General features: G+C 39.9%; 2 protein-coding genes across 6 annotated transcripts in view; both read right to left on the bottom strand.

The window, feature by feature from the left end:
- Positions 1 to 3753, bottom strand: part of gramd4a (GRAM domain containing 4a) — a 68229-nt gene extending 64476 nt beyond the window's left edge. For both annotated transcript variants that reach the window (XM_036577359.1, XM_036577360.1), the window contains exon 1: positions 3469 to 3753. In XM_036577359.1, the coding sequence (XP_036433252.1) occupies positions 3469 to 3497 (29 nt within the window). In that variant the 5' untranslated portion in view covers positions 3498 to 3753. The remainder of the gene's footprint in view (positions 1 to 3468) is intronic.
- A 10751-nt stretch (positions 3754 to 14504) lies between these two features.
- Positions 14505 to 18807, bottom strand: part of celsr1a (cadherin EGF LAG seven-pass G-type receptor 1a) — a 118481-nt gene continuing 114178 nt past the window's right edge. For 3 of the 4 annotated variants that reach the window (XM_036577355.1, XM_036577357.1, XM_036577358.1), the window contains 5 exons: positions 18650 to 18747; positions 18326 to 18472; positions 17567 to 17806; positions 16745 to 17009; positions 14505 to 15748 (listed from right to left, as the gene is read on the bottom strand). In XM_036577355.1, coding sequence (XP_036433248.1) covers positions 15721 to 15748; positions 16745 to 17009; positions 17567 to 17806; positions 18326 to 18472; positions 18650 to 18747 — 778 coding nt within the window. In that variant the 3' untranslated portion in view covers positions 14505 to 15720. Of the gene's footprint in view, positions 15782 to 16744; positions 17010 to 17566; positions 17807 to 18325; positions 18473 to 18649; positions 18748 to 18807 lie in introns of all 4 variants that reach the window. The other variant, XM_036577356.1, reaches the window with a different exon arrangement.

Genomic DNA, 18807 nt, shown 5'->3' with positions numbered 1-18807 from the left:
CCACAGCGCTGGCAGCCTGTTGTAGTACAGAAAAGGTCTGTGTCATTCTCATTTTCATTTTCATACACTTTTCATCTCAGTACAGCACTTCACACATTTATATAAACTGTGCATCCAAAGTTTATCACCATATTCCAGATGAAATCAAACCCAAAAATACAGTAGGCTTAAAAGTAAAATTAATGTGTCTGTGATGAAGGTTTATAAACAGAAGGAAGTGACTGATAGCATCACGCTTTCTGTGTACATGTTACTATTTCCTCCAGCAGCAGCACAAGTTGTGAATAAAGTTATTCATGGGATTCAGACTAAACTTCCTGGAGTGCTCAGACAAGGAGTGACAGAGATTAAACCTGACTCGACACCGCCAGAGAAAACACCAGTAGGCTAAAGAACAAAACACATAAGTTGTGAAATACAGTATGATTTTTCCAAGTTTCTGCACAATTTAGTCACTGAAATGAAGTCAGAGTGTTTTGATTTGAAATGGTTCACTATGGAAAAATGGATTTGGATTTCTTTACAGGCCTTTATATAGTGGTGGTGATGGGAACCAGGGGTCACACTGTCTACAGCACAAATATAGCCATTTTATGTGACCAGAGAGTTTTCTTCTTAGTTTTTATATATAATGTTGATAATAAAATAGTGGTAGATCTGTGGTAAACAAACAGTGTTAGGTCATCCTGCACGTACCCCTCCACCTTGAATGCATTTAAACAGTATGTTTCAGGCCAAAGATTATCTCAAAACAATCATAAAACAATGTCACAGCCACCAGGGAACATATTCATTACCATTTCCTGTGATTTCTGTGAGGTAGCTATTTAGGGCATTAAGCACTTCAAACATCTGGTTCCTATCAGCACCACCTTGAGCTATTCTGACTCAGTAAGTTTCTTCAGAATGGAGCATTTTACATCAATCCACTCTGAATGACTTTTTTTGTTGACCGCAGATGCAGGTGGGTAGCAACCTAAAGTCTTGTTAACAAATAATAATAAGTTACACTTTACTGGTCTGCTTACATGGGAAGTTATGCTGTACAACCGCTTAGTTACCAGCAGGGCAGTGGAGAGTTGAGTGTCTTGCCCAATGGCACAATCAGGAATGCCCACTTAGGCCTGGGATTTGAACTGATGACTTTCTAACTGCCAGCTCCCTTCTCTTATCGCTAGGCAACCAGCTACCCCCAAGCAGCTTGCTTCCTGAAAATCACTGGGAGTTAATGAAGTATCAGGTCCAAAAACTTCACGTTTCCTGTAGAACTGCAGTAGAGCTTCTTAGTTCATCCAGCACCTCTCAGCATAGGAACTGAAGCTTGTTATACTCTGTCCTTCTCTTTTTGGGATCCTTTGGGTTAAAACAAAATGCTAAAGCTCCAATGTGAGAGATGTGAACAACTGTAAAGCAGAACAGGAGCTGAATCAACACAACAGAATAAAATAAGCCCCATCTGAAGGGCTAAAACTTAACTAAGGGAAAATACTTTCACTTCCTCAGAAATATACAGTACTTAAGCAGTAAAAGTGTCAACACCTAAAAATACTCAAAAGTACGTCATGATTTCATCTAAGCATGTAGAACTGAGTAATAATGAAACCATGAAATAACGTAAATTACTATGGCCCACCTGTGAGCACTAGAGCTGGGAGAGGACTATTATGTGTATCAGTGTCTCTCGTAGGTCTAAGATTGCTGATGGCCTGCTGTTCAGGGCTTTCATTACTTAAAGTGAGCCAGCTAGTCTAGTCATGTGTCATGTGTGGCTCTTTAACTGATTCATCCTTATCGTGATGACTTGGCAAATTAAAAAAAGTCATAAATATTAGTACTAAAACAACAGTAATATGTTAATAATGTGAATAAATGAATAATAATACTGTTTACTACTATTATCTGAAGTAGTATAATAAAAAAGCTTTCATTTAAAAATAGTGCTATATATTACATAAAAATCTAGGTAACACTTTATTTGGATACTCCACTTAAGATGCTTTGCAGATACTTAATTTACTTTCAAGTTAAATTCAGCTAAATATCTACTAAATTGACCACAATTTCTTTTAAACTCTTTTAAATTCTTTAAACCTGGCTTTAATCCTAACCCTAACCTAAAACTCAACCCAAAACCTAAACCTAAGCCCTCACCCTGGTCCAAATCCTAACCATAACCCCACCACTGTTTAGAATCAACAGTTTCAACAGATAGTTTGTTAAGAAGTTGAACATCTGTAGATAATCTATAGGGGACTATAGTGGACTATCCGAAATAAGTGAGACCCTTTAGTAACATACAGCGTACTATGTATACCTATAGTAATTATTCCAATCACTTTAAAGGGCCTATATCATATATTTACATTCTAAGATGGTTCTTCAAGGTTCTTTAGTGAAGGCAATGGTTCTATTTAGAACCATGAGTTCTATATAGAACAATTTCATGCTTAAATGGTTCTTTCTATGATGAAATGGTCAGATTGATTGAGAATGTGTTGTGTACGGTTCTATATAGAACCTTTTTGAAAATGGTTCTATATAGCACCAAAAAGAGTCTTTTTACTGTTACAAGCTTGACATTATAACAATAGCGGAGCCCTTTTTTGGTGACATATAGAACCATTTCCAAAAGGTTCTATATAAAATTAACATACAACACACTCTCAATCTGAAGAACCATTACACCATGCAAAGAACCATTTAAACAGAACCGTTCCCTTTAGTAAAGAACGCTTGCAGAACCATCTTTTTTAAGTGTCTAGTTACGTTCTTTTGTATTTATTCTAATGTTTTATGGTATTTGTTTTCACACTGTCTGCTGAAATACATAGATTTAAACAACTCTCCTGCCTATAAGTCTTTTGCATAGTACTGTATGAAAGTGTGCTGGCTTTTGTGACATCACAAAAACACTGAATTGAAAATGTGCTGTTTTGGCAGCCTGGTTTCCATATATGGACTGTATGATGGGGGGAGTAGTGTTTTCATAGCACGTCGATGATACACAGTGATGTTCCTTGATATGGATCCTTTAAGTTTCCTAAAGGAATCTCACATAAATTCCTGCAGTGCTTTTTCATAAGGGACAAACTGAATGAACATACAGAACCTTAGAACAGACAGAAACTTATCAACAGATGCAGGAGTAGGTCAGTGCGGGTCTCTGAGCTGCTCCCACTGTCCTCCTCATAAACCTTCAAGCCGCTGACAGCGAGAGAAACGGCTAGAACAAGCAGGCGTTCCGTCACTCATGTGCTAATAGCACCTAGCACTGCACCTCAATTCGACTGGAACTCTATGGAGAAACAGTGAATTCAGTAATCGGCGGTCAGCGCGGCGCAGTCTCCTCTCACTGACTCCACTATGAGGGTGCAGGGCTAGTGATGGACTCCGAGGTTATTATCATGGCGACTTGTTGACAAACTAAACCGCCTGTTGCTGTAGAGAAATCAGAGGAGGATGACTTACCCAGCTCGGGAATCGGAGCAAAGTTTCATTAATTAACACTGACACTGCCTCGGATGGGTCCTTCGAGTGCACCTGCTGGAACTGTCAAAAAATACGACTAAAAAAATATCTAAATCGTCCAAAGCTGGTGTCTCTCGCGCCGCTGTGTCTCTCTGAGCTCCGCCGCGGCTGGCCCGTTTTCTCCGTGGAAAGGCCGTGTGATGTGCCAGCCGCCTGGACTCGGTTTGAGGTGGACGTAGATGTCAGTCCAGCCTCTGAGCTTCACTCGTGTTAATGTAACGCAGCAGCTCCGAAAGCCACAGCAGGAAATATCGTCAACGGCAGCCGCTGTTTTCTTAAAGGGGCCGCCAGAGAGCACTGGCTGTGTTCCAATTCGAGTACATGCGTCCTACATACCGGCACAGTAGTTAGTGCACTGCAGCAAGGACACTACTGCAAACCTACAGTCTGCCAGTGCTCAGGAGGGTTAACTCGATAAACGGCACGCTTATTATTCAGTTGTTAATCTTAATACAACTGACATCAACAACAACAACACAATAATAATAATAATAATAATAATAAAAAAATCTAAATGTAATTTATTTATATTGCATGTTTTATTTTAGTTACAAAGTCTCTTGTACACTAGCAGGATTGAGATGACACATTTTGTGAAGGCAGTATTCAGGATACAGTTACTTTTAACATTTTTAGGACAATACTTTTAGAATATTTAATAAATGTAACAGAAAGTATACCAGCTTTAAGAGAAACACTATCAGTGGTTGATTATTCATTTTTTCATTTTAAAATCAGTGCACAGTGTGTAAAAACACACTCAACTGAAGAACAACTTCTTTACAAATACTGATGTTCCTAAAGCCTGAGTAGACTGATAAATCAATATGATGAGCCAGTGCAAGATTTTGTTATTGGGATATGGTAATTTTTTTGCTTAGTTAATGAGATAGTAGTGGGTTTGTGGAAGAAGCAGTGGGATTGTGGGAGAAGCAGTGGGACTGTGGGAGCAGCAGTGGGATTGTGGGAGCAGTAGTGGGATTGTGGGAGAAGCAGAGGGATTATGGGAGAAGCAGCGGGATTGTGGGAGCAGCAGTGGGATTGTGGGAGAAGCAATGGGATTGTGGGAGAAGTAGTAGGATTGTGGGAGCAGCAGTGGGATTGTGGGAGAAGCAGTGAGATTGTGGGAGAAGCAGTGGGTTTGTGGGAGAAGCAGTGGGTTTGTGGGAGAAGCAGTGGGATTGTGGGAGAAGCAGTGGGTTTGTGGGAGAAGCAGTGGGATTGTGGGAGCAGCAGTGGGATTGTGGGAGAAGCAGTGGGTTTGTAGGAGAAGCAGTGGGATTGTGGGAGCAGCAGTGCTGTTCCAACATTCAGGAGCTGCATATGAATATGATCCTCCACCAACTGAGCTGTAAGAGATCCTAGGAGTTTGCAGTAAACCAGCATCAGCTGAGCAAGGTTGGACAGGAATATACCATGAACATTCTTCATGCCCGCCATGGCAGTATGTTGCACCTATGATGATTATGTTTAGGTTTTTGAGTTTGCTATGTTGCTTTTCCTCTTCTTTGCACATCTCAAGTGTCAGACTTTATCTGTTGTCATCTTCGTTGGGTCTGTGTGTTTGGAAATTGTGTCTAAGTTAGGCTACTCACTTTTTCACAGGGCTGCCCAAAAGTTTACTTCTTCCTACGCCGCTAAATCAGACAATAGATTACAGCTTGGCATGACCTCCTTGTTTTGGTGATGTTGAGAGTTTTACAGAATAAACTGCACCGCACACCACTGGAGAAGAGACATGCGGCAGTTTGAACAGACCAAAGCTCACACACATCAGCTCAAATTGGAGTTCATCTTGGGACCGACTGCGGCTTTTAGTGATTTGCTTCTGGGTTTAAGCTTGGTGAGGCTGAAACTGGCATCATATTTGCCAGCTTCTTATTCAAATTTTCTGTTCCGCAGGCATCACAATGCAACTGCAGCACCATTTAAGGACAAAATTCTAAATAGAACCTGGAGGATAAGAAGCAGAATTCAAAGTTAAGTGCAATAATGGAAAGATGACGCATGGCAGTACTGGAAGTTGCTGCCAGTGCACCCTCATTTAAAACAAACATTTTGAGTTTTGGGACACTGTGTAACTGCACCCATAGGGCCCACAACCACCTGTAGCCCCAAGGCCCACAAACAGGTTAAAGTGCCCCTGTCTTTAGAGGTCTGTGTAATGGTTTAAAAGGAAAAGTCTGTTGCACGCTAGACGTGTGCTGTCCTCCAAGTATGCAAATCCAAATGTGGCGTACTTATCACATGTCTGTAAAGCTGGTATGCATTTGAAAAGTGTTCTATAAATAAAGCATCTTGTCACCTGATGCATGACAGAACACTTTAGCAATGATAGCCAAAGTGATCATAGTCACATCTTATAATTTGACAACACTGCGATAACATTAATGGACTGATTTACAGTTCCAAACATTAGGTTTCAGTTGATACTCAGAGGGAAGAATTTCTACTAATAGACACAGACAAATCAAGTGAGGGCCCCAGATAAGGCTCCAACACATGGCCCCAACAACAGGAGGCAAACACTCCAACAACTTCACCACCTGCATACTGACAACTCTCCTGCTGGAATGACATGTCCAGGGGGTGATGTGGAATCCAAATCCAGCTCTGCCCCTTGTCCCATCCCATAATTGTTGATCCTTCTCATGCCCGATTCGTCATCTAGTCTTCCTCTGCCTGCACTGCCGTTGAGCCTTGCTATGCTATCTTCCCTGTAGAGCCTTGCAGCACTGTCCCACTCTCATTGTCATTCACTGGGCTTTGCCTCTCTCACAGTTCACCTTGAAGTTCTTTTAAGCTCTGTTCCACTCCAGACCACTGGGGAGGGTCTGTCCCACTTCTGACACCACTGTGGTGTCGGCATACAGTAAGACATGTTAGAGGCTATGATTCTCCTATGAGAAGTGCTCTTTTATTGAAACACTAGGCAGAAAGGCACATAACAACACAGCACGAATAGCAAGGAGGTCATCACCAGCCAACCAAGCTACCGAAGCCCACTGCTGGACACACAATAACACAGGTTACACGTACACATAACTTAAACTAACAATGATAATAAACAACATTTAAGTCCCTTTTTACAGGGAGTATGCGCTATTATATGCTGATCACCAGCTTATGTTGTGTTTTGGATGCTGGTATGCTGATCAGCAGCCATGGAAGTGAATATGCTGCTCACCAGCAAAACCAACATATGTTCTGTTTTGGATGCTGGTCAACTAGCATTACCATGCTGGATGACCAGCTAAACCAGCACCAGACCAGCATAAAACAGTTTAGACTAGCATGGAATGCTAAAATGACTTTGTTTATATCCAACCTTAGAAAAATCAACAGAATTCTGAGTTTTGTTTTCACACTTTTGATTTCTTGACTTTGAGTCTAGAACAACAGGAGAATGCTAGTAAGGCCTGTTTGTAATACTTCATTAGCATGGCGTTGCAGTTTGTCATTTGGTTGGATTTTAAAGGTAAGCCAGGATTATGCAAGACAATCCCCAATAATGAGTTGGTGTTTAATTTTGAATCAATATTTTACACTGATGGAAAGAGCTCGGAAAAATGGCACTCATGTAGAAACAATGTTAGCATAGATCAAAGAGAAGTGGCTTGAATTAATCTCGTACGGATCATTTATGATTTTTTTTACATTCTTCCCAACTGTTCCACACGTACAAGACTTTAAAGTTTAATTCAAGTGATGTGATTTGCTGCCATCTAATAAAAATCTAAATTATTCAGTTTGATAATATTATCTTCAAACTACACATTTTAAATAAGATGCTCTAAACTGCTCATGGCAATCTCACTGATACTGCTAGAAAGTCCAAAATCCTACATGAACATTTCCAGAGTACTGCACATGCTTGTTCAAAATCCTTACGATCCACAGTCAATTAAAGGAAAGCTTGAGGACAGGGACAGAGAGTCTGTCTTTAATGATGTAAACACTGCCATTTTGTTGAGCTGTTTACATGATATAAATCTTCTGTTTTCTTCTTGTCAGTGTGCTCTGGCAGCTCAGAGTCAGGCCCACCATCTGCGGTGAGATTAGGCCTGAGGAGAAAGCCATTGGCAGATCAGAGCTAAAACGTGCTTGAGGAGATGACAGCAAAGCTAATATCCTCTGCTAAGTGTGTAGGGAGTGTGAAGTCTACAGGGAAAGAAATGTATGAAGTCAAGCAATGTTAGATAGGCCAGAGTACAAAGACTCATGTTCTTTTTAAAGGCCTATTGCCAATTTTTTTTCTGCTCCAATTCTAATGTTTGCTGGTCTCAAAATCATAATTCGTCCGTAGTAACAACATGCTGCATCACTTTAGTGTGAATGACTGGGGCAAAACTCCTGTGAGCTGAATGATAAACAAAGAAGGACAGTAGGGAATAGGAAAGCTTTGTAAGTGGTGTGGAGCTTATTATAAAGGAATAATTATAATAATAATATAGAGGAGAGGGACTTTTAAAATGCTGCTGTATAAAAAACAGAAAAATGAACAACCATGTAATTCTAGGCCTTTATGGGCTCATGATAATTTTAAGCATAAAAAATGTGTGAGGGGAAACAAGTATTTAGACATTTTTGTTTTTTGAATATACTTCCAGTGCATATGTTCACTTTAGATTTGCACACACTATATATATATATATATATATATATATATATATATATATATATATGTATATGTATGTATGTGTGTGTGTGTGTGTGTGTGTGTGTGTGTGTGTACATATATGTATATGCTATATGAACAAAATTATTGGGACACACTTCTTAATCATTGAATTCAGGTGTTTCATTCAGTCCCAATGTCACAGTTGGATAACATCAAGCACCTTTCCAGGTAGTCTGCCTTCACAAACATTTGTAAAAGAATGGGTTGTTTTGAGGAGCTCAGTGAATTCGAGTGTGGGACTGCAATAGTCAGTTCACAAAATTTCTTCCCTCCTAGATATTCCACGATCAACTGTGAGTGGGATTATTGAAAAGTGGAAGCATTTAGGAACCACAGCAACTGAGCAATGAAGTGTCAGACCGTGTAAAGTTACAGAGCGGGTTGCTGAGTGCTGAGGCACATTAGTGCATAATAGTCAACTCTCTCATGACTCAATAACTGCAGAGTTCCAAACCTCCTCTCGCTTTAACATCAGCACAAAAACTGTGTGCCAGGAGCTTCATGGCATGGGTTTCATCTTCCTTTTTAGAAATGAGTCTTGAGTTATTTTGGTTGTATGTTTAAGGTTGTCTTGTTGAAATGTCCATCTTCTTGCCAGATTTAGTTTCTTGACCATTGATATTAAACTTTCATCTAAAATGTCCCAGTACATTGCTCCATTCATATTCCTCCACAGGCCCATACCATGATGCTCCCACCTCTGTACTTCACTGTGGGTCTGATGTTGTTGGAATCATGCATGCAAATCTTCTTTCTCCAAACAGGATGAGCTAAATTATTGTCAAAAGAGTACTGATTTGTGTAATTGCTCATGTGTAAATCTCTGTGCTTCTTTCTTAGCAGAGGAGTTTTCCAGGGTTTTAAAAGTGGAAACGATTGTGGTGCAGATTACTGAATACCTTTCTTTGTGTAACTATTCCTGCTGTTTTCAGGTTATCCTGCAACTCTTTTCAATGGATTGCTGTGTTCTCACTTACCTTCCATATCATTAGTCTGTGTGAAATCCTGCAAGGTGCACCTGTCCAGGGATGATTAGCTATGGCTTTGTGAACTGTCCACTTACATATTATTAAACCAAATGTACTGACAGAGATGTTTAAGGCCTTTGTTATGGCTCTGTCGCTTTTCCTATTGGAGTTTTGTTCATTAATTTTGTCCCTGAGAACTTGATGAAACTTCTTCAACTTCAACCTAACTTTCACCAGTGTTTGCACCTGCGTGAAATTTTAACATTTGCAACATTTTTTTTACAAAGACATTTCTGCATCATTAATATCTATTATTTAATTTATGTTAATGTAACCTTTACATATAGATTTTTATATCGTGTCTAAATGCGTTTTTCATATCAGTTTTGTTTGTCAGTACTAATAAATACATACCTTTTCGTTCAAATGTATATGTATAAGGTCAAAAGACGTGTGTAAATGTGAAGTGGATATATGCACTGGAAGTAAATTAAATAACAAAACAATGATGTCTGAATATTTGTTTCCCCTCACTGTAATTATATCAGAACAGACTGCACACTCTGTTAGGATCACATCTTCCACTTACAGTCTCTGTATTTCCACTGCATATAAAATGATACCCAACACATTATGAAACACAATAGAAATAAAAAAAGGAACACCAGAGAATAACACTATTCGACTAACACTATATCACAAACACCAGGAAGAGTATTTCTACTAAACTAACACTGTTCCAGAAACACAGTGGAAGCAATAACTCTACTAAATTGTTTTTTTTTTTTTTTTTCATAAAACTTCATTCATTTTCTTTCAAAAATCAGGTTCCTACATTACTCTGAGTCTGTCATTTATTGTCCCAAAGCAGGTGGCACGGTGGTGCAGTGTGTAGTGCTGTCACCTCACAGCAAGAATGGCCTGGGTTTGATTCCCAGCTGGGTGACCTGGGTCATTTCTGTGTGGAGTTTGCCTGTTCTCCCCGTGTCTGCATGGGTTTCCTCTCACAGTCCAAAAACATGCAGTCAGGTCAATTGGACATGCTGAAATTGCCCCTGGGTGTGAATGTGTATGTCTGTCTGTCTGCCCTGTGATGGACTGGCGACCTGTCCAGGGTGTATCCTGCCTTCTGCCCAATGACAGCTAGGATAGGCTCCAGCACCCCACCGCGACCCAGAAGGATAAGCGGTTTAGATGATGTATGTGTGTCCCAAAGCAAAAAGAACAATTCCTGATTATGACCACTAGGTGGCACTCCAGTGCTATTTTACACCTCATCGTGACTCCTCATGCCTCTCAGGAGACCGTTTCCAGCCCTGAGAGCATCAACAGCAAATTCAATGATCAGCAGAAAAAAGCATACACAAGTTTTTTCTCTGTTCTTTTAGCTGCAAAATTAAAGGACCTGTTCTTTCACATCACCCTTACACGTCTCTGAGAAGCTGCTCTGCTACCAGAGGTGCAACACAAAGTGCTTTACACAGTGAAACCTCAAATATTACAAGAAGAGAATGCAAAACATACAAACAGTAGGCTATTGTACTCGTCAGAGACCACCCTTCATGTATTTCATTTCCAATCAAACCAGCTGTTATGTGCATTTTATTCATTTTTCATCATTGCTTCCTTCCAGGAAACTTGCTTGTCTTAGAAGTTGGTTGTATTTTCTGCTTCTCACAATTCAAGTTCATTGTTCTGAGAACACCAGCAGCTTCTTTGTTTCATTGGCAAATGTCCTTCTTTATTGTCTGTTTTCTTTTCTCAGTAAGGGCTTCATGACAGCTACACATCCTTTCAGGCTCATAGTGTTGAATTGTCTTCTCACAGTGGAAGGATGGACAGAAACACTTGTGGATTTTTTCTGATCTGAAGAAAAAGTTGAGCTTGTTTTTCTCCGGGAAGCAAAAAGCAAAGCATGTGCCTCATCAGGGTCAGGCAATCATAGCACAGGCCGTTTACACATACCAGTCTTGAAGACAAACCAAAACAAAAACAGCCTGTTTAATTCTAAGAGATAAAGAAGTTGGAAAATGGTCATGTAAAATGAACTATGACCATTTTGGTGCATAAAACCACATCAATGTTGTAAGTACACCTCAAGGGGAAATATAAAATACAAGAAATATGCTGGATATGGCCCCTTTGCTGACACAGGTATTCATCTACAATATACACACAGCTTGTATGATCTCCAAAGCTTTGCAGATAGAATGGGATGCTCTGGAGGAGCCACACATGAGCCTGAAGGACATCATGCCTTAGTTTTGACAAGAAAGGTGCAAAGCCCACCAGCCCTGGGATGTTGAGCAGTGGAACTGCATTCTTTGGAGAGATGGAGCACCATCTCACAATACCTTTGGGATGTCAGAGTGGTGTTTGTGGTCCATGACAGGTCATCCAACATCAGTACCTGATCTCACTGAAGCTCTTGAGGCTGAATGCAACCAAATCATCACAGCAATGTTCCAATATCTAGTGTAAAGCTTTCCCCAAAGAGCAGAGGCTCTTACTGCACAAACCCCTTATTAATGCTCTTGATTTTAGAAGAAACGTGGGATGACATGTACATGTATTTGTACATGTAGTGTATGTCATATCATTTGTATGGACCTCTATACAGTCCAATGTTGGCTCTTTCTAGCCTGCAGGTTCCTGTACCACTCGCTGTACCTTTACAGAGGCAACAGGTACATAGAAGCCTTTTCCCACTGCTGTTCAGATGAAGGAAAACTATTGTTACCACGGTGACTGACGTCTCTTAAGCCAGCTGTAACTTTATCCGCTCGTCTCCTCTTACACTCTGACAAAATGGAGGCTTTGGCCCCGGCCCTGTCTCACATCTCTCCCTCCGTCTGCTGATCTCTCTCTCTTCTGTGTCAGCTGAGGAATGCACATTTATGGCCATTAGCCATGACAACTCATTATGGATTTTATGTGCCTGCTGAAATATGCCCGTTTTTTCCTCTCTGTTTTCCTGCCTGATAGCAGGGGGTGCCCCAAAAGCTCAAACCTTAGCATCTCCCTCAGGTTTTGAAGTACAGCAGTAAAAAGCAGCCAGCCTAATCTAGCTCAGCTGAAGACAAATTCCTGCTTGTGGCATAGACAGAGAGAGAGAAAGGGGGAGAGAGAGAGAGAGAGAGAGAGAGAGAGTCTGGAATTTCAGAGCTGAGTGAAGAACATAAGGCTGAATGTATAAGAGCTGCACATGAGGAGATCTCTACCATGTGGCTTTAGTTATTGAGTCGTACTGTTATCTTCACTACCTATCAAGATTACTTATAATCGGTGCTCATCCCTTCTTTATACAGCAATGGCACAGCCAAGTCCTCAAGTTAAACCAGGGACACCTCAACCCACCACCTTTGACCATTAGATTACCTACATAAAGTCGTGTGCAAACGTTTATGCACCCCAGTTAAATTACATTTAAGTGGAAAAAAGTATCAGTAATAAATAAGTAATAAATAAGAAAATATAAGAAACAAATATAAGTATAAATAGAAATGTAAGAAATATAAGCAATAACTATAAGTATGATAAATAAATATCAATAAATACAAAAAATAAATATAAGTATAAATACAAATCTAAGAAATAAATAATAAATCATCTGCAAAGATGTGTGGAAATAAGTACACCTCTGCACATTTTAAAGCACAATTACTGTTTATTCTCTCGTCAATACAGTCCGAATATGGAAACTAAGCTTCAAAAATAGCCTATTTTGAAAGTATCTTGGCTGTGATGTCACACCTGTGAAGACGTTTACTTACTCATTCAGCCTACAGTAGCTTAGCCTTGGCCATTCACACTGAAGTGAGACTGTTGTTCCTACAGATAGTTAAACATTGCGCCACTCCTGGCAGGCGGGAAGCAAAAGCAAAGAACATGCCACATCAGGGTCAGGCGATCCTGCACAGGTCTTTTACATATACCAGCCTTACAATCAAACCAAAACAGAAACAGCCTGATTAATTCCAAAGAGTAGTTGGAAAAATATTCATGACTGTTTTTGGTCCATAAACTCACACAAATGTTATAACTGGACTTTGGGCCCTTTAATACAGTACAGTAGCTCTCTGATTTTTATGAGAAAAGCAGTGAAATACCCTGAATGAAAAATTGTGACCGTATGTGTGGGTACAGTTGGTACTAGAAGCCTTCACTGGGCTGGTGTCCGAGCTTGTGGAGGTTAAGTGTCTGGTGTTTCATGTGTGACCTTTCTGTGGTATCCAGACTGCAGTATTATCCAGGGTGATCCGCGAGCGGCCGGCCTTTATTGTTCCTCAGGGGGATTAGCCTGGAGCTGGTGGTCCTCTGTCTGTCTGGAGCTGAACACAATACACTGAGAGGCACTGGAGCATAGAGAAACACTCCACTAATGCACACAATACAGCCAACAGCCACTGCTTTGCCTTATATAGACACAGTAGCTTTGTTAACTGATACTAATGCTTTTACTATGGCTGCTTCAGCACCTACAGATAGATGGTGTCATTACTATAAGAAGGTGCATTTGGGTCTTAGTTATCTTAACAATCTAACATGGTTTAGGTTACAGTAAATTACACCTGTATTTGGTATTTATTATTTAGAGGCTGGATATTTCCTATTTACATATATACAAAACACTGACCACTTAATTAAATACACCTCCTTGTTTCTACACTCATTGTCCTTTTTGTGAGCTCCACTTACCATATAGGTGTGCTTTGTAGTTCTACAATTCCAGACTGTAGTCCATCTGCATACTGTGTTAGCCCCCTTTTACTCTGTTCTTTAATGGTCAGGACCTCCACAGAGCATGTAATTTTTAGGTGGTGAATCATTCTCAGCACTGCAGTAACACTGACGTGGTGGTGGTGTGTTAGTGAGTGTTGTGCTGGTACGAGTGGATCAGACACAGCATGGCTGCTGAAGTTTTAAACTCTCTGTCCACTTACTGTCCACTCTATTAGACACACCTACCTTCTTGGTCCACCTTGTAGATGTAAAGTCAGAGACAATAGTTCATCTGTTGCTGCACAGTTTGTGTTAGTCATCCTGTAGTTATTTTGGTTGGTGGACGATTTCTCAGTCCAGCAGTGAGACTAAAATTTGATATTTAGTTGTTGAGGATGCTGAAAATAATGAAAATAATCATTTTGACTGGAAATTTAAAAAAATGGCAAGTGGTCTTTGACTTTTGCAGAGGATTTTACAAAGTAGGTGTACCTAATAACATGAATAATAAGCAGTGAGATTAATTGCTGAATAAGCCTGAGATTTGGATCAGATTCATATATTTATCATATTCAACACAATATCTACAACAGTGTAGACGAAGCTAGAAAATTCCAAAGAGGTTTTTAATTTTGTAGTTGCAATCATTGACCAGTGTTTCAAAAGCATAAAAAATAAATATACATATGTTACAAGAATTCCAGTGTCTTTTTTGGAAAAATAGGAAAAATCCAGCAATTTTTGATCAGGAGTGGTTCAAACACTGGAGTGGTTGTGACAGAAAGAGGGAAGAAAGAGAGAAAAGGTCAGTGAGGGGGGAGAAAGATCCCTGCTTGTACTAGGACCACAGTGTTTTTTTTCCTATATTTCCTATACTCCTCTGAGTTCATAATAAACATGGCATACACATTCATTTCATCATTGTAAGAAATCTGAGAGCTCTCTCATCTCTTCACATTTCATAATTTGCTCTTTTATAAAAAAATATTTGACCATTGTCTCCTTTCATGTTTGTACAGTCTTATTTGGAGGAGGAGTGAACCAATGGGTTTTGAAATTAAACTGTGTAGTGTTGGACTAAGGCACTAAGGCGACCTGACTGCAAGTCATGTACAAAATTACAGCATCGTGATTTCGTCCAGAATAATCCTTAGAGTTGTGTGTTGTATGTATAAAAACCCTAAGTTAATTATAAAAAATGTGCCTGAAAAATCTCAGAAACAGTCCACATACAAAATAGAACAATTTAAGCAGTATCTACATAACAATAATTACAGTCACAACATAGAAAACAGACACAGAATCTGCTCCGGAAGGATGAACAAATAGGGCACTTGGTGAAAATGTTTAGTTCATATTTCCATTGTGAAATTAAATGTCTTTTTCCACACATTACTTTCTGTGAGTGTGTGAATGAGTCAGTCAACATCATCTCCACCCTTTCAGTGTGGATAAGTACTAGTGGTAATGTCCGTTATCACATCCTGCAATTCTTCAGCTCCAGCCTGCATGTGACTTGTTCCGGACATGCAGCTCAGCATTGTGGGGGATGTAGTTTTTGTCCTCTTGCAGTGATTTTGGCACGGTCCACTGTCCACCCCCAAATCTTAGTTCAATACATTCCCTTTTTCACTGAATTTTCTAAGTAGAGCAGACAGAAGTCTGCAGTAATACTGTTCTCCATTGGAGTGTAGGCCATGAAGGTGGAGAAAGTGAGGTCAAAAGGTCATAAGGTCCACAAGACCTGTTCATCAGCCTCTAAGGAGTTTATCCACCTCTCCTTTCCTCTTGTTCTCCATCCTGATGGCGGCTGTGCTTCTCTCACGTAGAAACAGCCTCCTGCAGCTTCCTGCTGGGTCAGATTGAGGTTTCGTTACTGCCGCTGTGATGAAAGAAAGAGGGAACGAGAGGGAGATGAGAAAAGGGGGGGGTGGTAACATGCTGGTTAGATGGGTTTTCAGGCAGGGCTTCAGACAGATAGAACAAAACCCCATGCCAACGTGCAAGTGAATAGAGTTTTCTGCACACCTGCTCCAGCAGCTGCACAGGTGTAAACAAAGGGATTGTCCCTGACTAAGGACTTTCTTTTTTGATCCAAAGGCCTGACTTTCAACTACTAAGTTAACTAATCACACCAAAAGGCTGAAGAATTAATATCATATTATCGAAGACGCTGGACTATACTTCTTAAAATCAGTTTGTACCTGAAATGGGAGCTTTGATAAAGGAAGAGTAAAACAAAAACAGTGACTGAGCTCGGTCAGCTCCAGCTTTCTTCAAAAACAGCCAATCACAGAAGGGATCCTATTCTAAACTCTCAATCATGCACTGAAAAAAAAACTAGAGGTTTTGTCTCAGCAATTTTTAGGTAGTTTTCACAGCAGACATTATTTAGATTTTGTGTTTTGGAAAACGGTCATTTTCGTGTTTATTACAGTTAATAAGTACATTTCACTGCCAGTTTTCATTTTAGACACACGCACACACACTCATTACACTCATACATTATCTAAGTTGCCTATCCTTCTGGGTCACGGAGGGTGCTGGAGCCTAACCCAGCAGTCATTTAACTACAATTTTGTAAAAATAAACTAACAAGTAAATACGTAAATAAAGACATAACTAAATGCAAGTAGTCAACTAAGGAACACTGCAAGTGATTAGTCGACTAGTAAGTATCAACACTAAATCATGCAGGTCAGAATCGAAAGGGTGCACATTTAACAGATATATATTTCCATGCCCTGTTCTCCCATAAACTCACACCTTTATGTTTTTCCCCACAGACATAAAAGACTGGACTCAGAGGCTGAGAGACATTTCCAGGGGTCATGCAACTACTTACTCTGAATCTGACTGGTTGCCGCCGTTAACGGTGCCAGCCCGTAAGTTTGTGGCCACTCCGTTCTGTTGCTCTCTAGGTGGGACCGCAGGGCGGTGGGTGTTTTTTTTGATGACGTTGTGACTGTTTCCCCCATCATTAGAGGCCACTGAGGGGGTCTGTGAGGAGATGGTAGGGGGGTTGTAGTCTGAAAGCTTCTCTCTAAGCTTGTTCTTCATGTTTTTGTCTGTTAGAGGTGGAGGATATGTGATCTTATTCTTCAGAATACCTGTGGAGAAAAGGAAGATGCAACAGGTGTTATAAAACCTATTATGAAAGCTAAAATCTGATTGGCTGAGCCTTGTTTGAAGCCAGTATAGAATACTTGATAAATACACTTATGACCACACATATTAATTGAATTCTACATTAACACAGTAAGGGATTTTGTTGCTTGGCAACCATAGTCTACTGTTAACAAACTACATTGCTTGGTGGAAGAACTGTGATTATTATTATTAATAATACATTTAATTATTTATTGAACAGTTGAGAATTTTATCACTCTTTCAAAGGTTTATGAATGCCAGAAGCCACTCAAGGTCATGCCTTATTGCTTTATATGAATCTATGCATTTAATACATTATTAAATATACTAAACAGTTTATAAATCAACATGTATGTTTTGTAAACAGATTTTTTTAAACATTTAAAAGTAATGTAATTTATGCATCCATCCCATAACTGATCAGTCAATCTACAAATAACAACCTGGTACAAATATGATGCATGGTCTACTATTTCAAGCTACATATAATGTCAGTATTACACTCTCTCTCTCTTACCCTTCCTCTGTTCGGGCTGGTGGTTGCTGTTGGGCAGGCTGGGGGGCGCTCCGTCTCTGCCTGGTGGGTCTTTGTCCTGGGGTGGTTCTCCTATGTGGTTTAACTTGTTCTCTTGATGCAGCTCCACATTCACTTTGGTTTCCACTCGCAAACGCTCTGCTCCTCCAGCCTCCTCACTGTCGCTGGCCGTGGTGGCCTCTGTGGGCCAGTACGGCTTCACGTGATTGGTCACTGTGTCCACTGGATTGAAAAAAAAAACAAAAAACGATCAAACCCAAACTGAACACTGAAAATACTGGAATCAATTATTTCAATAATATAAATCATTTTTGCTGTATAAAATTATACATTTATACATGTATAAATTATCCCAATATGCTAGTCCAATCAGTGTATTCAGTGTATTATTTACCATTTATTAAATTTTTGTTGTTCCTAAAACAGATAAATATTTAATAACACATGTAAAAATAGCTTTAGATGCCTATATATTTTATAATATTAAAATCTACACTATATGGGTCAGCTTTACTTATAGAGGTGCCAAAGGTCAACAGACAATCTACAAAGAACTTCCATACAAATTAAGACAAGAGCAACTTGGTACTTAGATCCAGTCATGGTTATTAAATCTGCCTTTTTAAGTTGTTAGAACAAAAATATTTCTATGACAAGTGAGTCTAAACATTTAACTCTAACAACAATAAAGCTCTGTGATTTTTAGACATTTCATAAACCATCAGTAATGAGCTCCTGAACCTTTTGGAGTGCTGTGCAGTGGCTGTCTCTCGTTGTTCCACTTGGGTGTCCTGTGGATGTCTTCATCATCCTCACTGTCGGAGGAGTGTGAGGAGGCGTAGGAGCTGCTGTGCTCATCCACAGAAAGCTCACTGTCCGAGTCTGAGTCTGAGAACGCAACATACTCTATATTTAGCTGTTCAGCAGGCATTGCTGCAGAATCAGTTTTAATACTTCCAGAAAAATGGCCACACAATCTCTCCCATCAAGACAATCAAAGTGAAAGACGCTTAAAAAGACACCCTGAAGAATTTATACAGAAAGTATACAGCAAAGATGCAATACCGTCTGCCTTAGTGCCGTTACGGTGGAACAGAGGGCCATCAATGTCTGTGTGTCCACCTTTAGCTGTTCCTGAGGATGGCTTCTGACCTGACTCATCTCTGTGGAGACACAGACAGAGAGAGAGAGAGAGAGAGAGAGAGGGAGAGGGAGAATTTGAG

This window comes from Colossoma macropomum, unplaced genomic scaffold (assembly GCF_904425465.1).
Source record: "Colossoma macropomum unplaced genomic scaffold, Colossoma_macropomum, whole genome shotgun sequence".
Lineage (NCBI taxonomy): Eukaryota > Metazoa > Chordata > Actinopteri > Characiformes > Serrasalmidae > Colossoma > Colossoma macropomum.
This window is presented reverse-complemented; position numbering and strand designations above follow the sequence as displayed.